This window comes from Fusarium oxysporum, chromosome V, assembly GCF_013085055.1.
Source record: "Fusarium oxysporum Fo47 chromosome V, complete sequence".
Taxonomy (NCBI): Eukaryota; Fungi; Ascomycota; class Sordariomycetes; order Hypocreales; family Nectriaceae; genus Fusarium; species Fusarium oxysporum.
Window position 1 is genome coordinate 1,507,752 of NC_072844.1, and position 12,940 is coordinate 1,520,691.

At 47.8% G+C, this 12,940-nt stretch overlaps 4 protein-coding genes across 4 annotated transcripts; 1 reads left to right on the forward strand and 3 right to left on the reverse strand.

Annotated features, from left to right (window-relative positions):
- Nucleotides 1–3,224: 3,224 nt before the first annotated feature.
- On the reverse strand, nt 3,225–5,552 carry FOBCDRAFT_34442 (uncharacterized protein). The gene is made up of 2 exons (XM_031183776.3): nt 4,399–5,552; nt 3,225–4,352 (listed from the first exon to the last, which is right to left on the reverse strand). Exons 1-2 carry the CDS (start codon nt 5,223–5,225, stop codon nt 3,425–3,427), a joined length of 1,755 nt encoding a protein of 584 aa, XP_031039418.2. The 5' UTR covers nt 5,226–5,552; the 3' UTR covers nt 3,225–3,424.
- Nucleotides 5,553–6,424: 872 nt separating this feature from the next.
- On the forward strand, nt 6,425–6,919 carry FOBCDRAFT_273970 (uncharacterized protein; the record flags this gene model as incomplete). Its single annotated transcript, XM_054704578.1, has 1 exon — nt 6,425–6,919. The coding sequence occupies one exon, from the start codon at nt 6,425–6,427 to the stop codon at nt 6,917–6,919; it is 495 nt and encodes a 164-aa protein (XP_054560553.1).
- A 19-nt stretch (nt 6,920–6,938) lies between these two features.
- FOBCDRAFT_161009 (uncharacterized protein) lies at nt 6,939–9,285 on the reverse strand. The gene is made up of 4 exons (XM_031183778.3): nt 9,253–9,285; nt 9,004–9,177; nt 8,731–8,947; nt 6,939–8,685 (listed from the first exon to the last, which is right to left on the reverse strand). The coding sequence occupies exons 2-4, from the start codon at nt 9,098–9,100 to the stop codon at nt 7,083–7,085; spliced, it is 1,917 nt and encodes a 638-aa protein (XP_031039420.2). The 5' UTR covers nt 9,101–9,177; nt 9,253–9,285; the 3' UTR covers nt 6,939–7,082.
- Nucleotides 9,286–10,102: 817 nt separating this feature from the next.
- Nucleotides 10,103–11,125, reverse strand: FOBCDRAFT_239861 (uncharacterized protein; the record flags this gene model as incomplete). Its single annotated transcript, XM_059610278.1, has 3 exons — nt 10,103–10,290; nt 10,364–10,976; nt 11,021–11,125. The coding sequence occupies 3 exons, from the start codon at nt 11,123–11,125 to the stop codon at nt 10,103–10,105; spliced, it is 906 nt and encodes a 301-aa protein (XP_059464883.1).
- Nucleotides 11,126–12,940: the final 1,815 nt, after the last annotated feature.

Sequence of the window (12,940 nt, forward strand, 5' to 3'; positions counted from 1 at the left end):
TTTTCTTTTATCCAACCTCTCTTCTAATGAGACACACCCTGCCCAAATAAGAAACTTGTAAGTACCTACCTACACCAAGCAAATCATGACAATATACAAAATGCTAACTGCCCAGGATTTGATCCGATCAGATACAAACAGATATGGATTCTTCAGATCACTGTCCTACGACAACAAAACACCCGTCTCTTCACATAATCATTGGCTTTTCATTTCTATACCCAACATCAAAACCAAAATGAAAAAGGCCTTCTCCGCAGCTCTGTGTTGCACATCGCGTTTATCACACAAAGCATGCGCTTTTCTTGCATGAATATTCTACGTTCGTTTTGTTTCCCAGATCAGCAGCAATACAACTCTTTCACAAAATCCCTTCACAAACCCCAGCTCGGATCTACATATCTACAGTGACCCCAGGATAATCTGCATGGCATGAAAATTGCTGGTTGGTTGGCTCAAAAAGCAACATGAGCCAGAGACTCGTCCTTATTGTCTCTGGTATACCTCGTGCAACAATAAACTTTGCACTAGATTTGAGGCGCGCGTCGGACGAAACGCGCTTAACTGTACCTCGTCCATCACCACGTTGCCCCCCGACTTTCGGGTTGGTGTTTGGGTTTTATTTCTTTTCGCCTTCAATGACTACTATCGACTGTCAACAACTGCCATATGAATCATCGAACAACACCACCACTATTTCCGTGACTTTCTGTGCCTTCTCGACCCCCCTCTAACAACTTCCCACCCCTTCACGAACTCATATCTGTCATCATTTGCCTCCGCGAGCTCATTCTTATCATCGTTTGTATAGGATGGATCCAAGCTTCTTACATCCCCAGACTCACCAGGACTTCCATCAAGGTGTGCTTTATCGCGATCTCGGTGAGATTGATACAGAGACGGGTAGCTCAGCAACCGATATGAATGGCGCCAGATTTCATCATGATGAGCATAGGGAACAACAACGTTGCCTGGAGACATGTCTTTCTTCTTCAAGATGTCAACTTCCAGATCATCCGGTTTTCCTTCACCATGGCAGTTGGACTAGGAGGTTCATGGAACCAACCTCCTGCTGGGCCATCCTGGTCAAATCTCCATGAGTCAAGAGGATGAATTGTTTTGAATGCAATACCCTCGCACTGGTTTAAATGACTGGGTTGCCTTCTGTCGAACGGAACTATATACGTTGACATCCTGCCTTTTCGCTTTCGTTGGACTGGATGCAGCTTAGAGTTCCTGACCACAACATTACCCACAGACCTCGCCAAGTTCAATTAGGGAGATCAGACCAACGTCGGAATGATCGAACGGCATTATTCTACCAGGAACTCAGATACATCTCTCTCTCTCGCGCTTGCATCCAATGGTATCCAAGACCCAACTTGGTGATGCAGAGTGATGTGCTCAGCTTTCGGGATATAGTCTCGCGGTTACACGTTCTCCAACGGGTATCTGGGCTTAACGTTCGTTTCCTCCACCAGCAGAGACACACGCCCGCTGTCTTGTTCACTCGAGTTACACTCTTTCTTCCAATCGCTGATTGTATCATCGCATTCCAAGCCAACGCTACCAAGGGCTCGGAGTACGTGACCCAGCTGGCCATGACGGAACAGGTGTTATATCTGAATTGCCAGGCTCAGAAGACAGGTTGCTGCAAGCTCAAGTCAACCACCATAATCTCGATTATTCAACGGCTGACGACGAAAACTGGTATCTGACGGAACTCTTGGTGACACATTTCTGCGTCTCCTTGGCTGTACCTTCGAACTTCACCAATTGCCCATCATTTGTAAGTCATCACCGTGCCAGCCTCCCCTTGCTTTCTTATATCTAATGTGCTTCCCCCCAGGGACTTCAACTCCAGACTAATGGTTTGTTTCATCTCAAGTCCAACTTCACTCTCGTGCTTGCTGCATCGACATCTACGAGTTGCTGCGGACGATCCTGGCTTGACACCTTCGACTCTTTCCGGCTGTCAACGACAACTGATATCGATCGGACATTCTTTGCTGCGACATCGAGATCGTGTACATGATGCGCAATGCTCCGAGGGTGACAGAAAATTGAACTCGCGTCTGGCCAATTGATACTCCATGAAGCTCACTCCAGCGTCAAGTGGTACATCAGGCTCAAATTCAAGCACATCCAGACCCGGGTAGACGCATAGACGACTACTGCTGTCAGCTATCGCTCATGATGGAGTCGAGACAGTAAGTGTCGTTGGTGCTGATAAGCTCATTGTAGTTGGAGACAATCAGGCGTTGGTTGGTACAGAAAGATGCGAGTCTATCGATCTGATCGGGTTTGAAGGGAAGGAGGTGCTATTTAGCACAGATGGTTCACCCAACTATAGATGTATGGGGACTATACAGATATTCCTGATTACACAGACTGTACTGAAATCTAAGTCTTGCCCTAACGTTGTCACTCCTTGTTCATGTTACAGTGCCTCTATTCCTGATCATTTTTTCAACAGCCCATCCCTTGGGCCAAGTAGGAAGACAGAAAGCCATTTACCAGCAGATACCTGAACCCCTGATGCAAATGAAATGTGATTGATTGACAGACAGAAGCTAAATCCCGGACCCTTTCCCACTCTCCTGTGTCATCTCTAGAATCTACTGTATTCCGTTTATTCACAGGACCCCCGAGTGGCTTTGCTCGCTCCATAAAACATGGAGTCTTCAGGGAGTACAGCATGGTTTTTCTTTTGCAAATAGCCAATTCTGTACGTCCTGTGACAATATTGGCCACCCGAACATTCCCTTGTCCATTGATACTCGCAGCAGAGCAGATTTTTGCGCTTCGGGTCGCCTACTTCTGTTGACAGATGCCATCTCAACGCCGGAGTCCACAACTTCGGCATTACGAATAATGCCATATCGTATGCGACTTGAACCTTCTTTTTCGCCAACCCTGCAACGTCAGAGAGAAGATCGACAACAACCAGTGCGGCCACAACGTCATCTAAGGCGACACTGACTCAATCTTCGTGTACGTCATGGGGGTCGACCAGCAGAACTGCATGAACAAGGCAATGGCGGTGACCAAAGGTGATCAAGGCTAGTTCCAAGGGGGGGCGCCGTTCGAGGATGTGGGGCTGGCGTGAAGGGCAACTCTACAAGTCGATTATCGTCTCGAGCAAGAATAAGTACGAGCCGGTGATGGACGATGGCAGTGTGGAGACCAAGGGGCTGGCCATCGCGAAGGACGGTTTAATGTGGGTGATGCTGACTCTCTAGTCTTTTTGAAATTTCTAGGCACAAGCTCTTTATGAAGTATACCTTTGATACGCCCCTATCCATGGAGATGATGGTTGAACTCCCCAACCGCCTGTGTTGAACGCGCCTAAATCTCAGTATGCAACGCCGATATGCACCAGCTTTCCTTCATCTTAGTCTATCGTCTTATCGTGAAGAGGTGTCTAGGCATCACTGGCCTTTTCTTTCTCCTTTTCATCACCAAATTCATCACCAAACTCCTCAACAATCCAGAGACAAAACTTCTCCCACTCGATCTGCCACTCTTGCATTCTCTTGGCCTTGACATTCGTCCCAAGGCTAGCCTGCTTGATGTCGTTGATCCAGTCAGTCTGGTTCTGATCCTCGAAAGCGGCCCATCTGACGCTGTTCTCCGCGAGGCTACCAAGGCCTGCAAGACCAAGGTTCTTCCACCCCTGGAGAGCCTGCCAGAAGTCGTGTGACATGCCGGCTGTGTCTTGCCCGAGCATAGCGGGATCGTCGTTACACAGACTGCAAACAACACCACGCGCCAAAAGGGCGGGCAGGGGATGGGCTGTTACGGAGCCACAGAGGCGGAGGACCTCGTTCGAGATGGGGCACGACTCGATGAGAATACGTTTCTCCTTGACCATATCGATCAGCAGGGGGTGTTTGAAGAGACTGAAGCCGTGGCCGATGCGTCGGGTGCCAAGCAAGATCGCATCAAACAAATTGGCATCAGTGTCAGTGCCATCCCCAAGTGTCTCTCCTGCATGGAAGTAGAAGGGGAGGTTGACGCCTTCCATGGCGCACTGCTTGCGGAACCAGAAAAGCTCGGGGAGTAGATCAGACAGGGGTCGGCCCAGATCCTCGGGACCAACCAAATCATAACCAGCAATGAGGTCAGGGAAAGCAATCTTGGTAGCGATACAGCAGTCCATGTTCTCTATGATCAGACGGGTCGGCCAGCTTCTTAGGCAAGTCCAAATGGTGGTGAGACCCCAGAAACCCTTGCCCTCCGGTGATTTCTTGAAGTTATCGATTTCTTCACGCAGAACCTCAAACATGTGAATGTAGTCTTTCTCAGGCTCCTCTTGTTTATCACGGCAATAGTTAAGTGGCCAAGTGAATCTATAGCTGTTAGAGGAGGATCAGAAATTGTCGACTTATGACTTACCGAAGTTCAGCCCAGTTGACACCATCATCCTTGAGGTTCTTCATGAGCTCGCGGAGGAAGATCCGGAACATGGGTTCATAGTGAATGATGGTGGCACACACGAGGAAACACTTTCCAAACTTGACCCAAATGGCATCAACTCCATGGTGTTGCTCATGAGTGTCTGTGACGGAAAGAGTGCATCGGCCCTTCAGCCACTTGAGAAAGCCGGATCGTCCACCATGGGGAAACTCATCTGCCGCCTTTGGAAGTGGCACAAAAGCATCAGGCTTGTAGCTCTCTTCCCAAATAGATCCATCAGTGTCCGCCTTGGTTCTGTATCGGAAGCTAGGAACCGCATCCTCTCGAGATTCTTCAGTGTTGAGAGGTCGGTCGCTACACATATGCATTCCTGGCATTTTCAGAAGCTCATCAAAGAGAAAGTCAAAGTTGACCATGGCATCCATGTGAGCATGAAGCAGCGCTCCCTTTGGCATGCGTCGAACAATCTTCCAAAGGTTTGTCTTCTCCATGCGATCTTTTGCCAGCATGAACATCATTCCTGGAAAGATGCATTCGTTTCCTGCTTGAGCTAACTCTTCCTCAACTTGAGGAGTCCAGATGGAGTCATTCTCCTGGTCGCGGATGCAGTCGACGATGTCACTCGCGCGCTTGGCAATAGGTGAAAGAGAGGCTCTGAATGAAGCATCTGTGCGAGACTTTTGTTCTTGACTCATGAGGTTTGCTCGGCCTGTGAGATACTGCTGAAGGAAGGGGTCCGAGAGTGAGGGGATGTCTTGAGAGACTTCCTCCCACTCTTCATTGGACATGGTATGCTCGTCCGCCATGATTGCTTGATTGATTGGAGGAAGCAGTTGCTCTCAAGTGTTCGGTGGAGGTTTATGGATAAGTTAGAGCTAGAAGTCGTCCGCGAGTGGTGAAACGGTAGGATACTGTAGGTGGATTAGGCAGGTCGGAGAAGCGTGCTAAACAGAAGATCGCTGAAGTCAGATGAGCTGCTTATGATAACGAAGGATCAAAACAAGAACACGTCAGATGTGGTGAGACATGATTTGGTGAAGAGTATGGCACATCAATGTAGAAAAACACACTGTTAAAGGTAAAGCGAAGCGTTGAATGTAGAGTTAAGGATGTGACGTAGAGGCACAAACGGTTACGCTTTGAGTTGAGCGTAACAAACGGTGTATTACTCCAAGGCCCCCTCGCCGATAACGACATCTTGTTTCACGTGACTGTGCAGTCGTTACACCCGCAGCGTGATTAACCACATCACAGCCTCTGATTGGCTGAGCTAGTCTCATAGCTCACAGTAGACGCACCTTATCACCTCCAGGATCATGCATCGTCACACTTTACTCCCTGCAACCAATCTTCTCCTCAAGATATTCTCCCTGGCAGTCTGTGGCTGGACGCATGAAATGAAGCTATCCCCGCTTTCTATCCTGCGGTGAAGAAGGATATCCCTGGCCTGTCACCCACCCTGTGCCTTGCATCTCGGAGCATGAACGGCATAGCACCAACAATCACGTCGAATGTCACTCTGCTAATTAGTTCGCGGCTGTTCCTGACAAGCCATTCGCTCCTGAGAATGGCCCTAGTTTTGTTCGTCCTATAGCGCGAAACCCCGAGACTCCCAATGGAAATCGTCACGTCCATCACTTGGAGTCACCTGCACGGGACATCACAGTTCTAGAGACCGACTTTTCACGATAAATGTGACTTTCTGCTGACCATCGTGAGCCAAGTGGCTTTCTTTCTGACTCAATCCTTCGACCAACGTGCATTCTCACATTCGGTTGGATGCCTTTGAATGGATTTATTTCTGCTGATCCTAATGAAGCCGAGCCTGATGGGTGACGGATAATGAGGTCTCCAGAATTATAAAAGGCGAGGGAATTCTTGTGATGTCTACGATGTTTGAGTTCTCTATTACTATCTTTAACAATTGAGCTGGACTCAATAATCTTACGAGTTCATACTATACTTAATCTACACTGCTCACATCATCCACCATATCCTCTTCAAGATGAAGTCATTCACTCTGGTCACTCTCTTGTGCACCGTGGCCATAGCTGCAGTTATCCCTCGGGATACTGTCTTCGATGGCCATTGCTGCTTCACGTTACAAGATGTGGCAACTAGTGCTACAGTTCAACAAAACAGTGACGGCAACCTGCTGCTCAATGCCGGCAAAACCAACGGCTTCTACTGTATCGATCTGTCCAACTCTCAAGACATTCTTCGAGACAACGCCTTCAACGCTTGCTTTCTCAGCCCAAGCGGTGCTCTCAAATGCGTCGATCCAACGCCTGGTTTCCAATCATGGACGTTACAAAAGAGTGGCAGCAATACGCTTCTTCAGCATGATGGAGGAAGCACATTCAACTCCTGCTCAAAAACTTCTACAAGTGCAAAGGGTACTGTTCTATATGGAGACAAACACACTGATGCTACGGCGTGTAAGAAGGTTACACTGAAGGCGAAGAATTTTAAGGGCACATGCAAGAGTCTCCAGGGTTGATGTGGGACAGGCGTACAACTACTTAATACCCATTCTTTACATTTGGTTCAACATTATTGGTCTCTCTTGAGCTTTCATTTTATATGTGACGAGGACAGTGCTGGCCCCAGATTCGCAAAAATGAGTGAAATGATACAGCCATGAATCAATACCAATGGTGCTGTCAAAGCTTGGCAAAGATCTCGTTTCTAGCGCCTCCATACACAACTGCGAAGTCCTTCGCAAGCTGTTCTTGAGCTGAGACCTTTTCTCGCTTCGTAGTGACATTCTTCCCTTCCAAGAATCGATGGAAAATGTCCAGTGACACTTGATCACCGTCACTACCAGCGTCAACATAGAGCAGAACAGACACCAGTAAATCTGCCACAGCCCAGAGAACTTCCCTAGCATCTCCCATTAAGTCTGCCAACGATTCTCGTTCAATACGCTGCCTCAGGCTCTTCCAAACATCCAAAGGGTTCAAGCCTTCAGGCCAAGATACCTTTCCTTGAAATGCCATACCTTTCTTAATAGAGTCTTCGAGGGCGTTCAGAGTGTCCTGACCAGCCTTCGTATGCTTAATAGCCCTCAAGAAGTCAGTGCTCAAAACATCCGTTGTGCCCTCCCAGATAGGCAGTACAGCACAGTCACGATGGAGGCGGGCGATATTGAGGTACTCTTGTTCTTCATTGGCAAGGTACCCAACACCACCGAGCGCCTCCATACAAGAGAAAAGTAGCTGTACCGATGCTTTGCAAACGTAAGCTTTTGTGAGTTGAGTAAGAACCCGAATCAATGGCGCAGCATGTTGTGCAGAGGGTGTTAGCGCCTCTAGCGCAGGTGAAAGACTTGCGTCTGACGCTATGTCATGCTCCGAAACGCCGAGGACATATGATGTAAAGATGGTAAGAAGCATAAGGCCACGATACTCGGAAGATATCTTTGAAAGGGTTCTCATATGTAATGAACTCTCTGTGAGCTTCATTCGAGTTCCCTTTCCGCCACCAACCTCTCGAACTTGAGCATATGCTCTTGCGATGGCAAACCCTCTTCCTAAATAACCCACAGCAGCAACTGAAGAGTGCACTCGAGTCAAGGTCAAAATTGTTGCGATTTCTTGGATGCCTCGGCCTTCTTGACCTACAAGCCATGCTCGCATGTCCTGGAGAACTAGTTCAGCTGTTGGGAGACTCTGTGTGCCTGATTTGTTCTTCAAGCGTTGGATGCGAACTCCATTAAGTTGCTCTCCGTTGCTTCTCGGAAGTCCGGTGGCTGTGGTAGCACTCGCATCGTGTTTGTACATCGGGGCCATAAAGGTTGAAAGTCCGCCTCTAGATGTTCGAGCAAGGAGGACAGTCATTCTTGAGTCCGTTGCTGACGAAAACCACTTGAAGCCATTGATACTCCATGGTCCCAATGGTATCTTTTCAGCTTTCGAGGCGAGTTGGATCTCAGAAGTTGGCATGTGCACTGCTGTTGTTTCGGTCAACGACACATCACTGCCCCCCGTTCGCTCAGTCATCCACTGGCCACTGGTCCATGCATGCTGTGGATCTCGTGTGGTTAGATGACTGAAAGCGTTCTCGAATACTTTCTTTTGCTCATCTGTGAGTTTCATAACGAGTTCTGGGCTACCAAGGTGTGTTTGTAGAAGTCGAGCAGCGCCATCCTGCATAGCGGAAGGACAACCGACGTTGGCGCACGATGGCGTCCAAAGTTGTATGCGCATGAACTGGTATGCTCGTGCAAATGCACCATATGGAGTATCATATCCAGCGGCGACAAATCTAGACATGTCAATAGCTGATCAGTCAATAACGTATATGTCTTACCCTCGGGACAGGCCAAAATTCTGAAGGCCACGCCACCCTTCACCAGTGACTAAATCACCCTTCCACTGGCCGAATACATCACGGCCTGATCCTTTAAGGAAGGGTTTGTTATGTTCAGCATCCGTGATCCAGGCAAAAACTTGGTCGGAGAGGACATCATCTCCAAGTGAAGCCATTTCAGCTTGGACTTGCTGAACGATTTGCCGTGGAAGAAACACTGCGAAGACAAGTAAGCACAGGCCTCTGGATAATAGTAACTGGCCTTAAACCCACACTTAAAGCATCTCTGAAAGGTCACATCATCATGAAACTGATTGTTCAGAACAGGAGGCTTCTGAAAGAAGCCCTTATCTGCGCCTGAAGCCTCCATGACTGAATGAGGTAAGAGAAGAGAAATTTGAACATGTTGGATCCCGCCCGAGCTTGCTTTATCACTGTTGGTCGGCACTGCTAACACTTGTCAGGACATTCAATCACAAGCCATCGACTACATCTCATCGGGGACCTCCAGTGGGGTCAGACCTCCAAATCGAGCCAGTATTCCGCCATTTTGGGTAAGTCGTGCGGAAGAAATTCCGGGTTCATGGATTCCTGGTGTTTTCAACGCGGAACTAAGAGCCAGAAACGGAATGTGAACCATGATCGTTGTTGGAATTCCTCTCACAACCATGCATGTTTTCTCCGCATTCTTGACTGGGGTCATACCTTGTCCCGAGGTTTGGCTTTCCAACCTCCACATGAGTCTATTCCTGGGCCTGGTGTCGATCCTGAAGACTACAAGGTCGTATTCTTGGAAGAAGGCGGAGTTTGTCACAGGAAATACAAACCTACATTATGGGATCCAGGTTTAGTAATTAAGGTAAAGATTGTCGAAAATCATGAAATTATTCATCAAAGTTCGACCAGGATTGCTCTGAACTTATAATGGTATCAGTATCAAGTCATAGGAACAAGTTTGCTTCAACAGTTCTCGCAAAGCGTCCAAGTACTCGCTAAGTTTCTTTAGACTCAGTGTGGCCGCTTGTCGGACAGGATCTGCCAATGCCAGGCCTGGTGTCCCTAGTAAGAATTTCTTTCATACGGTACATTCCCAAAAAGGACCTATAGCAACGAAGACTAAAGACCACAGAACGCTCTATGGGCAATTGCAATAAAGAGTGAAAAGCGGAGTTTGATTCTTTTAGCTGCCTAGATAAACAATAAAATATGAAGACCGCGAAACCAGCCGCTAATTTGTTGCCTTGTTGCTACCAGTACCAACATACAGCACAGCTGTAAACTAAAGAAAGTGAACGTCCATCGACACAACATATTCAAAGATTGTATTGCTGACCCATAGTGAAAGAAGCCAGGACAAGCCTCCATAGTGGCTTTATCCTGTAAACTTGTCACTCAACCACTGGCGAAAGCTTCTCGGCTGCACATTGACGAGGCCATTCAACGATGTATGCCCAAAATCGTAACGTCCTTCAACAGTAGCTTGAAGCTGCTGATAAAAGGCAACTTTGGCGTAATCTCCCTGTTGATAGAAACCACTCATAAGTCCTGCAATATCTGAAGCTTGCCATTGAGAAAGAGAAAATGCCGCTTAATGAGTTAGCATAATCTTTCCATACTTATGATGTTAACTTACCGTTCAGGGTTCTTGAGCATTGCCCAACAATGTCACGAAGCGACAGACGGTCTCCTCTCATCGTAAACTCGCGAGGCCAGTTCGCAGGTCCCAAATCAATGGCAGCAACGATGAATTGAGCAACATCATATACAGATGTCATGCAGACACGGACAGTATGCCCCCGAGGGTTTTTTTCAACACACTCAGCAGTATAGGTATTCATGTCAAGAATGTAAGATCCCACGTTGGCTAAGTTTGAACCATAACCAATGGCCAAACTTCCGAGCCCCTGGGGGAGAAATCTCTCCATGAAGATACCGCAGGAGAAGACGGTCCACTTCATCTGGGATGATCTTGCACAACGTCTGAGATGCTGTCTCGCTTGGGACGAGTACGAATAGGGGTCGAGTTGATCGTTTTCGGGCCGCTTTTCGAGGCTTCCTTCGAACTCGGAAGGGACAAAGAACTGTACACCGCTTTGGACAGCTGCAGTGATCAGGTTGACCTGTTCACCCCCCGAAAATGTGCAGATGACAAGATTAACTCCGTGAAGTGCGTATGCTAGGCTATTTTCGTCATTGTAGTCAACAACCATGACTTGAACGTCAAGTGCTGCATATTCGGGACGTGACTGTGTTGTTAGAAACCTCATATATACATGAGAGTCATACTTACAGAACGTGAGAGAACAACAACTTGATAAGCGTTTGCTGCTTTGGATATATGGCTTGCCAGGAGATATCCAAGGCCGGAGCCCCCAGCTATAGCTATTCGCATCATGGTGAAAGTATTACACACAGTTTCGGCGAAGTCTACCAGGACAGTGTACAGATGCTAAGATAGTCGAGAAAGAGCTAGTGAAGGAATGACTGAGGTTGAACTTTTGAGAACTTAGAGTCCCCTAAATAGCTTCTTGTCTGAATTCTTGATTCAAGATCTTGGGGGGTGCAGTTGAGCCTCAAGTCTAGACAAACACATGGCTGAGTACGGCAACAAGCATTGTAAGGTAACTCAGTGAACAAGGCTCATCGGAGAGGCCTCAGTCACAGGCAGAAGCAGGGGAATAAGACATTGGTTCAAGTCTAACCAAGAGCCTCTACTGGCTCATGATAAGTTGCCGTGGAGTTAGTAACGGACGAATGTCTGCACGAATTCTCACACAGTATAGCTTTAGAAAGTTATCAGCAACCCCCTTTTCGTCAAAATTGTGGGGTGCACTTGAGTTCCTGCTTCAAGTAATAGGTCCGGAATGGTGTTGAATTGCCATGTGAAGTCAGGGGACCGTGAATAAGGGTGCCTAACGAGTTTAAGGGGCCAAGAAGTTGTGAGAAAACTTAAACTACTAATCGCGGATTGGTCAGATTAAGTTACAATAAGTGACAAATATCCCTCTGAGATCTTACACGGCATTTGTCTGGTCGATAGCCGTAGGGTACAAAGGCAGTGCACATTGAAGCACAAGACTTATCGTGATCACATGCAGCTTGTTGGTTGCCTCGTTAGCCTTACAACAGTCAATCCGTTTGGTTGATGTAGCATGGCTGTGTTGAGGTTCACGGTGGATATGGATGTCTCGTTCTTGAGAACTCGATGTCAAATCATGACATTCTCAGACCCTCAAACTGACAAGTCGTCAACAGCCATCCACCTGATCGATTGTTTATCTTCGATCCCTGTTCTATGCTTCCGCCACAAAGGAGGTTCATACCTCTGCGTCAGTCGCGGTCACGGTAGGAGTTGGCCGACCAATCTTTAACCTGGACTTATGGGAACCAGGGTGTTTAAGCATGAGACATTAACCGTGGTTCGTAGATTAAACGCCTCACAGGCATACAGAGTGCCTTATGAAATTGAAGAAGAGGCAGTTCATGGTTCGCGGTATGCAGATGTAGTTCAACGCCCGCCCCATCCGCATTGCATCGGACAAGCCGTCATTGGCTTGAAGATAGGCTACACTGATGCTAGCAAGGCAGAAGACGCTGTAGCCTGTTCTAGTGTGAGATCGCAACGAGGCTCTGGTTCTCGGGGGCAAGAGTATTGAGTGTAGATCAACAACTCCAAGGGCCCATATGGAGATTGGGGGCCAAGACCCTGGCCCATCAGTGGTTGAGCTAATGCAGCAGCCCCCATTATCCATGTCTATTCCCCGTAGGGCTGACTGGGGTTGATAGGAGTGGCGAGCAATTGGGCATATTCATTGGATGTTGTAGATATTGTTTCGGTGGGAGACAAGTCTTATTCTAACGTCCTTCTTGCCGTGTGGCACCGGTGACTTACATAGCCATTTTCGAGAAACAGCAGTGATGGTGTAATTTTTGGCGATCAGGGGGGGGCTGATCGGAAACGGCCGTTATCGAACCAGTCTATCGGAGTTAGTCTGCGATTGAGATTGGTTATATGCAAGTGTGTCTGTGTGTGTGATTTGTATTGGAGGTTGTAAGCTGCATCTCAACACAGAAATTTCAGGCACCTCTATGCAGAGGGAGCTGATTCACCACCTCAATCCCTTTCAGAAGAAGCCTTCTTGCTTCACTGCGGGAGTTTCGCTACATTTTGCACATAAGGGTAGGAAAGGTTTCCCCTGGTGATCAATGC

Coding starts and splice junctions, on each gene's coding strand:
- FOBCDRAFT_34442 (XM_031183776.3), bottom strand. CDS start 5,225: ATGGCGGACGAGCATACCATGTCCAATGAAGAGTGGGAGGAAGTCTCT. Junction 4,353..4,398: donor GTCAACTGGGCTGAACTTCG/GTAAGTCATAAG, acceptor TAACAGCTATAG/ATTCACTTGGCCACTTAACT.
- FOBCDRAFT_161009 (XM_031183778.3), bottom strand. CDS start 9,100: ATGGAGGCTTCAGGCGCAGATAAGGGCTTCTTTCAGAAGCCTCCTGTT. Junction 8,948..9,003: donor CTTTCAGAGATGCTTTAAGT/GTGGGTTTAAGG, acceptor TTGTCTTCGCAG/TGTTTCTTCCACGGCAAATC. Junction 8,686..8,730: donor AATTTTGGCCTGTCCCGAGG/GTAAGACATATA, acceptor TGACATGTCTAG/ATTTGTCGCCGCTGGATATG.